Source organism: Pogona vitticeps, chromosome 8 (genome assembly GCF_051106095.1).
Source record: "Pogona vitticeps strain Pit_001003342236 chromosome 8, PviZW2.1, whole genome shotgun sequence".
Lineage (NCBI taxonomy): Eukaryota > Metazoa > Chordata > Lepidosauria > Squamata > Agamidae > Pogona > Pogona vitticeps.
The window spans coordinates 1,543,317-1,556,162 of record NC_135790.1 but is presented as its reverse complement, the minus strand read 5'-3'; the positions used below and the strand labels follow the sequence as shown (position 1 = coordinate 1,556,162).

Sequence of the window (12,846 nt, the reverse complement as noted above, 5' to 3'; positions counted from 1 at the left end):
TATCAGGATACAACAACCACTTGAACTGAAAAGGTGCTTCCAGATTATTATGCAAGTGCCCTGTTTCTGTCATGGATTTTATGGAGCTCTGCAGTTCTAGGATTATTTCTAAGATTCTAAGACATCATCTTCCCCCCTTGCGTGTTCTTGCCATTTCTTCCATCTTTTCCTGTTCTACAAAAATGCCAGAAGATGGAACAGAATAGCTTGTACAGTGCCTTTTGATAGGTTGTGCTAGGATCCCTCCATCAAGAATTGTCCAGATTGACAGAGAAATGTCTTCACAGTCTTAATTTCCTTTTTTTTCCTTCCTTCCTGTGGTTTCTAGATTTTGAAAAAATCGTGCATTGAAATTCTGGCTGCCGAGCCTTCTCGAATCTGTGCAGGAGGTGAGTTTAAAGTGGATTCTTCCAGCCTTCAATGGCTTCACATCCTTGTGCTTCCTTCTTGAATCCTGAGGGAAGGCAGATGCTGGAGCCAGCCGTCTCTTGCCTCTCTTTGGGAACTTTTCCAGATTAACTTGGCACAGAAACGCTAGAAAATTCCATTTGTTTTATGTCTGCTTGTATGAAGTGATCTTGGATGGAGTCTGTATTAGGAGTGCTTTTTCTGTCTTTTTGTGTGGACCAGAAAAGCAGTAAAATCTCAGGCATTGTCTATCAGATGTAAGAATAGCCTTTGGTAGAAGTTTAGGCCATTGTAGGATCTTTTTTCCCTTCCCTTTGCCCCCTCCCTCTCCCCTTCTCTCCTCACTCATACGGCTGGCATTAGACCATCTGCAAAAACATAGAGGCGCCCCTTCCTGCCTCTTGTCCCTGTCCCTGGTTAAATGGTATTTCTTTCCAATGGGAGGAAATCTGGGCTGGCATCAGCAATTCTCCTGCTGCAGGGGAGAGGCCATTGATGGAGTCAGGAGACTAGCCTGTAAGGGAGTGGAAGCCAGCTTTTCCTTGTGCGCTGTAGCCGGGGGTGTCAAAAGGTAGAGGCGCTGCATGCTTCTGGCCAAGGGGGAGACCCAGGGCGGAGCTGAGTGCCCTGGGAGCCGTTTGCTAAAAGGGTCCGTTCCGCTCATGTGCTAATGGTACAGCTTGTGTTGCACAACAGGGAAGACACTTGGAGAAAACAAGAACTCAAAAACTCACGCCTTTTATTAGGCATACGCTCTTGTGGAATGCATCTCGCTTCATCTGGCACATTTTTTTTCCTTTGAAGATGATGGGTTTCATAGGGTCTCTGGAGACCAGTTGGGAGAAAAATCTGCACTGTGAAAGTCAAGGCCAGGGAGAAAATACCTGTAGTCACTTCTCTGTTTCATAACTGGTCATGGGAAGACTTCTGAAAGAAATGCCCTGCTGCCTATTCATGTGGGTGAATACACATGCATGTCAGGAAGAGTAAAGAATTGCAGCCTTCTACTTCTTGCGGGTGAGGGCCGTGTTAGATTTGTTTGGATAGAGAGAACAATAACTTCCACAAAAATATGAATACAGTGTCAACTTTGCTGCAGTTTTGGAATCTGAAGTGCTGGATTGATTATTCGCATCTTTCCTCACAATTAGCCAGTCTTTCTGCACTCATTGTATCAACATGCAAACAATGCCCTTTGTTGCTCTTGTTTGGATGCAAACCCAAAGGTTTAGGTTGGCAAAAGTCCGTAAGGCCTTTGGAAAGGAAGTGGAGGACCAGCCCTGGGATGGAGAGAGGGGGCAAAAACAGGCAGTGAAGCATCGCAGGAGGACACGTTTTCATAGACAATTGTAAGCGGCTGTGCCTAGCCTTTTCTCCAGTGTCAGCAGGGTGGGCAAATCTATTCTGAGCTTTAATTGGGCTTTAAAAGAGTCAAAGTGCTGAATTTATTTGAGAATGGGCTTCAGCACTCTGGAGAGCTCCTAGTAAAGTTCACAATAACACTTGGAGCAGGCTCATCGTAACACCATCCATCTGTGATATCACGTTAAGCCCCAACTAGCACTAACGCAGGAGGTGGCTTCTTGCAGCTCCGAGGGGCCCGAAGCCAATGATGGAAATTTGTGTTCCTGGAGCTGGACCACGGATGCTGGCACAGGGCTGATCCTGCCTGCTTTCCTGGCCTCCCCTAGAGCAGGTCAGCCTGTCCTTCGAACCCAGGAGGGTCTCCCTCCACCGGTAGTTGCTCCAAAGCATCTTGGGCAAAAAAAGAGGCTCTTTCTCGTTGCCTCTGTTATGAATGACAGTTGTCTGGAGTTTAATGTCAGACCTTCCACACACAAACCGCCGTATCATCTTCTCCGTCTGCCGTCAGATGAAAAATGCCCCGATGGCTTGTACGGTCTGCACAGGAAGGGCTTTGCTTAACATCAGCAGCAAATGGCATCTGTTTAAAGAAGCTGACTTTATGCCTGAGGCTTACCTGTGAGGAGGCTCAGGGACACATCTGCATGCCTATCGAAAGGCCAGTTCTCCGTGTAAGGCTTTGGAACTCAGCCAGTCACCTGTCATGAGTAAGTAGGATCACCCGCTGATCCCCGACTGGGTTGAACATGGTGCGACTATGCTTTTCACTTTCTAGTTTGAAGCCTGCAGGGACGAGGCCTCTGCATTTAAAATAAAACAACAACAACTAATCTCTGTGGACTGCAGCTGGCATGCACATCTTGACATGCCCTGTCGTAGCCCAACTTCTGCTGATTCACCAGGGTCCCTCTTTGCTGGTCTTAGGCAGGTAAAAACTCCCTAGAGATTGGAACCCCATGAATGATGTGAATTTTTTTTACAAATCCACTGAGTCATATCTCAGTTTGCACTCTCTGATGTTGTTGTTTACTGTGATTACTTCAAAGGCAAACCAGTGTGGCTTTAATTTTTTAATGGGAAGCAAATGTTAATTAAATTATTGTGTCTGATACAGTCAATGTTACGGACCTGTGACTAGAAGGGAAACCAACCTAAAAATAATAATAATCATGGTATGTAAATAATGAACTGAGTTCTTGTTAAATCTTTTTGCCTTGTTAGATAGCACACCTGTGCTTTCCATTGATTTCACAATGTATTAAGTCAATCACAACATGCATACTTCATAAGCAAACAGTGCAATCCTGTAGGTGTCTACGTATAAGTCAGCCTCACTGATTTAAAACTATATGTTTGTATAATTGAAATGGGGGGAAAAAGATGTAACATCCCACAGGATGATCACCTGTCAGTCCCTTTACTTTCCCACCACCAGCCAGAGTGCTTTTCGCTGGTGGGAACAGGCCTTCAACAAAACCTGGAGGTCTTGTGTGCACTGACGCGGGAAAGAAGCACAGTGGCTTGCTTCTGAGTAAAAGCCTGCCACTTGTGAGAAGATGGGCTCACCCATCTCTCTTTAATTAGAAAATAATAATAATAATTAGTGCAATAGCGTACCAGATCCCAAAGAATAGACACTTTGCCCTGTTGGTGAAAATCTGCCTTTCTTGATTAAGCATTTATTTCCAATGACTGATGAACTAAACCTCTGTATGATTGAGCAGCCCTGTTTTTTATTTTCTCCATAGGTAACTTTAGGTATATACACAGATATTTAGTGTTCGATCCTTTAATGGACATCAGGCTGGTTGTCAGCTTTGGTTCTGAGACACAGTGGCTTCTCGGATACATGACTAATGGCACACACGCACCTTCCTTTAGAAAATGAAATAAAACAAGGCTGAGCTTGGACTCTGGATGAGATGGTTGGCTGGCTGGCATATGGATGGCCACCCCAGGAAGATTGATGCTTACAGTGAGGTGTGTCTTCCATGTACAAATGGACCATCCCAGGCAGAAATGTTCCATCAGCACAAATTCAGTGCTTCTCAGTGGAGCTGGTTCACAGAGGTCACTGCAGATCATCCAGTGATGTATCATGAATGTGTGAACTAGTTTCAGGGGGTGTTTTTCTGATAAGAATGGGGTGGGGGGGAAACTGATCCAGCACACTTCCAGTGTTGGAAGAGGATAATCATTTTGGAAAGCCCTGATTAGGATGTTATTATGGGCAATAGGAGGCTGAAGTCCATTGACCACTGGATGGAAATGGGCAAATCCCCACCCAGGTCAGCTGTCTGTCTGTGAAACCCGTGCAGAGTGACACAGCTGAAGGTTTGGACTTTTCTTGTGCGCTCCCTCCCCCCCTCTTTCTCCCTCTCTCTCTCTCTCTCATGGATGAAGTACCTTCCACCTTTCTGTTCCCTCGCCTGTTTCCCCTGAATGAGCTCACCAGCTGACGGGGATGGATCTGCTTGGCTGGCGTGCAGCAGATCCTTCTGGGATGAAAGAAATTGAGGCTTGGAGCCGAGCCCAGATTCCTGAGTCAACTTGTATGCTTCGCTCGGCTCCAGAGTCTGAGCCCCCAGAGGCGTGTGGGGAGAGAGAGGCCGAGAGTGGGCGGCATCGCCTCCGTGCCAGCGAAATGGTTGATTCAGCAGAAATCAGGGTCACTTCATTGCAAGGAGATTTAAAGTGATAACAGGGCACTTTGCCATGGCTTATTTGTTTCCGTTCTACTCAGTGCGGGGGGGGGAGGGTTGTTCATGATGGCAAAAGTTGCGACTCTTCCTTTGCTTGAATACCTTGGCCTCTGCTTTCTTGCACCTTTTCCTTGAAGAGTAAGACCATACAGGGGAGAACTTGGTGCAAAACATCCAACCGTAACTTGGAGATGTAGCTGTAACGTACCTTACTCAAGGTCTACCAACCTGATAATACTTCAGTGTTGTTTTGCTTTTTCTGGACCAACAGATGTTTCAAGAGAAGCTGTTTTATAGGGTTAGTTTCATGGGAAAAATATATAGGGTGGTATTTTTCTGGTCATATCTCAAGAGATCTAGGGAAGATAACTTAAGTATTAATAGGGGAGAGAGGATGATGCTGATAGGTGTAAAATGTTCAATTTGAAGGGCTTGTAATGTTGTTTTACAACAGTTTTGGAATCAAACTGGATTCTGAAAAGGAAGAAGCACTAGAGATCATACTGCAAATATCTGTTGGATCTTGGAGCGTACCAAAGAATTTCAGAAGATCATTCTATACTTTATAGAGTACAGCCAAGCCTTTGACTTTGTGGACCATGAGAAGCTATGGGTTGTTCTGAAAGAAAGGGGTGTGCCTCAGCACTTGGTTGTCCTGATGCGTAACATGTATTGTGGAGAAGAAGCTACCACTGGGACAGAATACAGAGAGACAGAACGGTTTCCTCTAAGGCCAAGGGGTCAGACAAGGGTGCGATTTATCCCCTTATCTATTCAGTCTCTACAATATCATTCAGAAAGCCAGACTAGTTTCGGAGGAAGAAGGAGTGAAAATTGATGAAAGAATCTTCAAACATTTAAGATATGCAAATGACTCCATCTTGCAGGTAGAAAGCAGTAATGACTTGAAACGACTTCTAAGGAAAGTGAAAGAAGAAAGTGCCAAAGCAAGACTGTACCTGAACATGAAGGCAAAATTATGACTACAGAAGAACTACACAACTTGACAATGAAGGAATTGAAATAGATTTTTAAAAAAATGCTTTCAATCATCAGTCCAAATGGAGAACTTTAGACAAGCAATCTTAAGAAGACCGAGTCCCAGAAGGGCAGCCATGAGGGAATTAGAAAAGATCACAAAGTGATAGGTCGTGGAAGACCAACGTCAAGACCATCCACATTCTTCTACTCTTGATCACCATGCATGGGTGTGAAAGCTGGATAATTAAGAAAGCTGACAGGATTTTCTTTTTTGATGCATTGGAAATGTGGTGCTGGAGGAGAGATGCCCTGGACTGCCGGAAAGGTGAACAAGTGGGTCCTAGATCAAATCAAGCCTGATCTCTCTCTGGAGGCAAAAAATTGAGACTCTCTTACTTTGGACACGTCATGAGAAGACAATAAAGGTGGAAGCCAGCAGGGAAAGATGGGGAAAGCCAGATGCAAGATGGACGGACTCCCTAAAGGAGTTTAGAACAGCTGAGCAAGGGCAGTGGAGGACAGGGCATCTTGGAGATGGCTTGCTCATGGGGTCGCCCTAAATTGGAGGTAACATGATGGCATATAACAAAAACAACAACAACAACAACAACAATGTTGCTTATGTTAATACGAAGGAAGAAAAACATCTGTAATCTTTTCTGGAGGGCTTGTTTTACGCCTCATGTGCTGTCCGAAATATTTAGTGCCAATCCAGCGCAGCTCTGGGAGAGCTGCCAGCTTAAATCTCCTTTTGATCTTCCTGCCAACTTTATCTCCTTGTGGTGGAGCTGAGCGAGCATGGGAACCAAAGGAAACCCGTCCTGCCTCAGACCAAAGGCCTCTCTTGTACTGCATTCTGTTTGCCTGCCGGGCCCGTCTGTTGCTCCCTGGGAAATTTTACAAATAAGGTGGAGGTGCAAAAGCATCTTCCAGCTTTTGGAAACCCACCACCACCAGCCATTTGTTGCAGAGGCGACGTGGTCTCCGATATTGTCAATGCTATGTTATTGTTTTAATGCCTTTAAATACAGAAATGTTGCACTAAGACTTAGCAGGATTTTTTGTTAATGTAACAGTTATCACCAGGGCTTTTACCTGTCTTAGTAGATGGGTTAAAAGACTTTGGTTGGAAAGCCTCCAGCAAAGGAGAATGGTTCAGTGTTAGTTTAAACACAAGGTTTTCTTAACTTTTTCTAGTTAGGATTGGAAGAACATTTTCTTGTATCACATAGTTGTGGTTTGAAACAACCACAGGCAGATGTAAAAGAAGAAGGGATGCGATGCCTTCTTGGTGTTGTTGGGAGATAACCATTTTTTTCCTGCTCTTTCAGAATCTTTTCAAGTGGTTGTGACGGGAAATGGCTTCCGACACGCCCGCAATGTGGATCGGGTCCTCTGCAGCTTCAGGATCAACGAGACCGTCACACTCAGTAAGTGCCTTGCCTTCAAATCTCTCTCTGTCTGCCTGCCTGCCCCCATAAGGGCTTGGTTGTGGGTCAGCGTTGACTTCTGTGAAGGTTGCGTTGGTGAGCACGAGGAGGAGAACCTCAGAGAAGAAGGGAAGACAATATCAAATTATGGTTTGGAGCCATTTTTGTTTAGACTGGGAATAAGGAGAGGTGTTATTCAGTGTCTCCAGAGACCAGTGTGTTGGGAAATGAGGGTCCAGGGAGAAAGACGAGTCAAAAGCGCTGAAACAATGAGCATGCAGCCCACTGTGACCAGCTTCTGCTACCTCCGTGTGCAAGACATCGTTACGTGAATCAGTCCAGACTGCGTGTGCATGGCCTGTGCTGGTTTGTTTGGAGACCGGGGGGGGGGGCTAAACTCCATCCACAGCTGCCTCAGCTGTCACCGTAAAACAGCAACCGCACGGCTTCCTGGCTTACATCGGAGAGAGATGTTCCTGGCGAAATCCATCTCACCGTGAACTTTGGGGCTTTTGAGCTGGTACAAACCTGATGAAGTGGATTTTTCATCCACGGAAGCTTGTCCTATTGTATGGTGATTTTTTTTTTAGTGGTCTATAAAGGCACCGCCTATTTTTGCATTTGTATATTAATTTGTTTGGACCGCACAGCTCCTCTTGACTTCAATAGTCTGGACCATCTAGATGTCACAAGAAATTACAAGCTGCTCTTTATCATGCATAGAGTTGGCAAACGAGGAGCCCTCTCAGCTCTCTAATGTCCTGTGTGGCTGGCTGAATAAATAAATAAATGTTCAAATGGTGAGCTTAGTAAGAAGAGCATCTGCTCACATAATCCCAATTTTGATGATGCATAGAAGCCGTGCAGTTTTTGCCTCCCTCGGGGTGGTGCTGCATTCCTGCGTCCGAGCAGGGTACCTGGACGGGCAGCCCAGAACGGATTTTTATGATGAGAGTGCATGCTGCATCTTGACATGGTAATTGTCTGCTACCTTGAGTCGTGCAGAGTTTTCCTGCTTTTTAAAAATAAATACAGCCCGTGGCTGTCCCTCGTACCTGGCCAGAAAAACCACCACAGTTCAACCTCTCTCCCATTTCTGAGGTCCCGTCTCAGCTGCCCATATTTCCACCTGGGATTCTTGGAAAGGCGCATCTCCCTGTTCCAGTCCAAGAGCGGAATTCTGATGGGACCGAAGTCTCCGGGGGCCACATTCCACCTGTGGGCGCGGTAGAGGGTGGAGTGAGCACAGCCAAAATGTGATGCTTGTGTACTGTGTAAGCCTGCTGTGAAGAAAGCGGGACATGTCTCTGCACATGTATTCAGAAGTAAACGGGACTGAATCACTAAACCTGAAATAGCATCCCAAATACCAAGCCCTCTCTGCTCAGCTTCTTAGAAGTAAGGAAGAGGAGAATGTCTACTTGCAGGTAAAACGGGGTGCCTTTGCAGGCCAAGCCTCAGGATGGAGCCAGATTGGGTCACCGAGCTACTTTCTCACAAGGACTTGCCTTTTCTTTGTGGCATTTCCCAAGGCATTGTAGAGTCGGGGGGGCGGGGCACACAGAAAAGTGCAAAATCATTATCATCATCATCAACCTGGCCAGATATATTGAGGCTCCAGGATCTGAGTTAAAGTTGAGTCTCAGGAGAGAAACTACAACTTGTGGAATTGGTTTGACTGACTTCCTCGTCACCTTATGTTGAAGGATACACATTTCCTGTTTGGTTGGGAATAATTTCAAATGTATGCAGCCATTTTTGTTATTTTTAATGTCCCAAATCACAAAGCAATATTGCCTGTTGAGAGAGCCCGTCATTCATTAGAAAATGCATTATAGATAGACCTCAAAGCAGCAGAGAGAGAAGAAATTGTGGTTAAATTAAGTATATGTGCTGCTCTTAGGAATGTGTTGGTGCCAACAGCTAGCAGCGGCCTTGGTTTCATTTGCCCCATAATCAGAGGTCCTCAGCCAGGGGCCTGTTAGTGTTGTCAGTTTCAGTAGACAGAAGAGAAACCTTCCTTGGGGCGGCCCAGTCCAGCTTTTCCTGATGCTGTTGCATGAACATACTTGGATTCCTGATTGTTTGCACTTAGTAAACTCCTGCTGGAACAAAGCTGCAGTATGACTATTGCTCTCTTGGTAAAATTCAGTGAAACACCCTATTCGAAAGCAAGAGACAGCTTAAAATATCTATTGCAGACCAATAGATATTGGGTGCTTGCCAAAACATGCCTAAGTGGCACTGCAAAGCTAAAGGTGTTCTAAGTCAGTGGTCCCCAACCTTGCGCCTCCAGATGTTCCTGGACTACAACTTCCAGAAGCCTTCACCACCACCTCTGCTGGCCAGGATTTCTGGGAGCTGAAGTCCAAGAACATCTGGAGGCCCAAGGTTGGGGACCATTGGAAGTGGTTGTTCCAAAATGAGCATTAAGTGTGCATCTGTGAGCATTAAGTGTGGGTCTGTGAGCAGACAGTTGCTGAAACCTCCCCTTTTGCTCCTGTTTTAAAACTTTTGAGTTTCGCCAGGTGGTACCTCAGAATCTCTGAAGCTCAGCTAAGCTCAAGGAAGTGTTCCTTTTCTGCAAGGGTTGGCCGCCCATGCTCAGCTGTATCCCTCTTGCCCATTTTAAGGTGTCCAAGCAGCTCCCTCCCCACAAAAGATGTTTCTACTTTAAAAAGAAGGATTATCTGGAAGTTCTAAAGAGTGGCGATTCTCTTCTCAAGCAAGGTGTGGGATATTCCTTTCGTGTATGGGAGCAAGCGGGGGATCCTTGATATATATATTTTTTAAGTAATGAAAGTGACCCTCAAGTCACTGCTAGTTTGGGGGAAAGAATCTGGATGGGATGGTTAGATACAGATGGGTATTGGGGAATCAGCCCTGGGCCTGCTGAAGTTCTTCATCCTGATTTACTCCATGAACACAGGGGTCTTTTTGACATGGCCTCAGCTATTTGAAGCAGCCAGTGAAATTCTTTTGGGGTCCATCATTTCCAGGGGGGGCATCGGTTCCTAACCCTGGGTCCTCTCATGTTCTTGGACTACAACTCCCACAACGGGGAAGTCTTCCGGGAGTTGTAGTCCAAGAACAGCTGGGGACCCAAGGTAGGGAACCACAGTCCTAGACAAACCCGGATGGGTTTAAGATGGTGGCTAAAGAAGCCAAGAGTTCCTCCTCTTGTTCTGTTCCACTGCATTGTCATAACAGTTTCGAAAGATGCATGTGTGTTTACTTTGAGGTATTTTTAACCTCAAAACACACAAGAAAAAGCCCCCAGCGGGAAAAGGCTTGTCCCCCCCCCTCCCAAGGCTGCCGTAGCCTCTGCGGACAATTTGGTCCCTCAGTTGTGCGTCTTTGATTCAATACAGTAAACATGCTTGGGGGTTACAGCATGTGACAAACAGCCACGGCCACCGCAAGGGTTTGCAAAATGGATGTTAAAGGGTGGAAAATTGACATCGGCTTCTGGATTATAACGTCCTCGTGTTCTGGAATACATTTAAACTATCACAGCAATTTCCTGAAAATGCAGCTGGTTTTCTGTAAACTTTGCCCTCGAGTGTATGAGGTTGAGTTGCGAGGAAAGGCGCACAGAGGAGGCTTCAAAGCGGTTGACTGTTTTAAAGCAAAGTCGTTTGGGGATTTTGGAAGAGAAGCATCCCAAGGAAGAGAGTCTTGGCTCTGTTCTGTAGAAGTTGGAAGTTTTTTTTTTTGTTTAAAGCTGAGATGTGCCTCTATAAAAAAGCAACTTAGGAGGGATCTTCCAGCAGGCTCATTGTCCTGCAAAAAGAAAAAGCAAGTGGCACCCTCAAGACAGTTGGACGGTTCTTGAGTGACGCTCAAGTGTCACAACCAACTTTGGGGAAGGTTGAGCACGCAAATGAAGGATAGAGGATGATTCTCTTTGTCCAATGGCATTTTTATTTGTTGATTTCACTCAGCCGTGAAAATCTTGAGAGAGTTTTTTTATATATAGCTTTAGTTTCCATGGGAGAAGGAAGATGATTCTGTTTTGTTTTGTTTTTGTAATATATCAAAAACAGAAGTATAATGAACAACAGAAATGCCAGATAGCTCAAGAACAGCTGGATAGCTCAGTGGTTGAGGTCTCTGGCTATGGAGCCAGAGGTTGGGAGTTTTATTCCCCCCCCCCCCCAAATGGTGCCTCAGGGGCTGAACTCCATGATCCAGCTCTGCCGTTCTAAGATTACTGCTATTACTTCTCTAGAAGATCTAAATTGTTTTCAGTTTTACACAAATTTCTGGATTAGAATTTCTCATTCTCAAGCTCTGTCTCTGTGTTTGGATGAAGACAACAAAGCATCATTAAAAGCAAGCAAAGAATCTGCTTTATATGAGTTTTCCCTTAGTTGCTGCTGAATTTTGAGCATGGGTAGTGATGGGTGCAGCCCACTGTGGATCAGGTGGAGGGAGCAGAACTGGCCAATCAAGTTGCCCCCCCCCCAATAATGAGGAAATTAACAGGCAAGCCAAAGTGGGACATGGCAAAGACAATAGATGAGTGACAACACCAGCCTAGGGCTACAAAAAATGAACCTTAAAGACTGAGCCCAAAATGGACGCCTTACCCTATTGGAGGAAATTATATTGGGGGTCATGTTGGCCAATTTTGGGATGGGTTAGGGTGCTGAAGACTTGTCAGTGGTTTTTCTGGGTGCCATGGAGCCACTGATGATCATGAGGATTTAAACCAGTGCCTTGTGTCAGAATGACACATGCTGAGGGCCAAGGTCTGAAGGCGCATTGTTTCTGAAAATGGTACACAGGAGTATTGCCATCAGCTGGTGCTAAGACTCAGCTTGATGATGAATCCAGACTGAGGTCAAAGCAGAAATCCTACAGCATTGGAAACCAACCCAGCTAAGCGAGTCAGGGCTTGAGGAGTGCGATTCCCCATGAGCGCAAAGCTGTTGGATTTGCTATGGCTTCACTGTGGAAATATCTGAAGGGCACGAGACCAACTTTGGAAAAGCCCACTCAACCCCTCGGAGGAAAGATCAACAGTAACCACTCTTAAAAGGAGGGTAAAACAAGCAAATCCAGAACCAAGGATAACATTTGGGATGAATCAGCCAGCAAAGGAAGTTCCTGGTTCTTCGGTGGTGGTGGGTTTTCCCTCGTGAAACATGGCCGTGCCCTGAGAAAGGAAAAGTCATCTGCTCTTGTGGGAAAAAATCGTAATTCTGCTGCAGTAGGCAAACCAACATGAAAGCTGCCAAAGAAGGACAGACAAGCTAACGTTCTAGGTAAAGAAAACAGGCGGAGAGCAGAGTAGCGAAAGAGTTTTGAATTTTACGTTAAAGACAGAACCTGAAATAAGAAGGAGCCTAAAATTACAGCTGCGTGGGAGGCACTGAGAAGCATTTATTTATAGATACAGAAGGGGCTTTTTGGAAAAGTTAGTTTTTCTGCTTTATAGCTCCAGAATTATCCAGCTGACATCACTGGTTTGTTTGGCTAACATCTGGATCATGATTGTGGGAAAGTTACAAAAGTTGGCTGAAGAGAAAATCTTATTTTCATAGATGAAGCGTCAGTGAAATAGTGTAGGTGCCACCTTGGGGTGTTCTACTAAGGCTGTTGGTGGAGCCATGAGACAGAATGAATTCACTGACACGCAGGTGACAACTAGAAGATTTGGTGGAAATTTCCTCTCAAGAGGTTACCTGCTGACTTTAGAAAACGAGTATTCCTGATGTTCTAAGATGAAGACTCTTCAAGCAGCCACCTCAGATCTGTGCCATCTACGTTCTACATCTGGAGTTCTACAGGAACTCCAAATAGATAGAGTTGAATTTTTGCCTGCTCCAATCTCTACGAGGATTTGCTTGCCAGAAAATGATATTTCTTTTTGCCCAAAGCAGCCAGGGGCTCAGAAGGATTTGTGGGAAACCCTGGCAAACTAAAAACCTCAACCGTGGAAAGGGAGAAGAAAG

The 12,846-nt window shown here is 45.4% G+C and overlaps 1 protein-coding gene across 2 annotated transcripts in view; it reads left to right on the top strand.

Annotated features, from left to right (window-relative positions):
• Positions 1-12,846, top strand: part of ANTXR1 (ANTXR cell adhesion molecule 1) — a 95,327-nt gene that overhangs the window by 31,420 nt on the left and 51,061 nt on the right. For both annotated transcript variants that reach the window (XM_072978885.2, XM_072978886.2), the window contains exons 9-10: positions 329-389; positions 6,788-6,886. In XM_072978885.2, the coding sequence (XP_072834986.2) occupies positions 329-389; positions 6,788-6,886 (160 nt within the window). The remainder of the gene's footprint in view (positions 1-328; positions 390-6,787; positions 6,887-12,846) is intronic.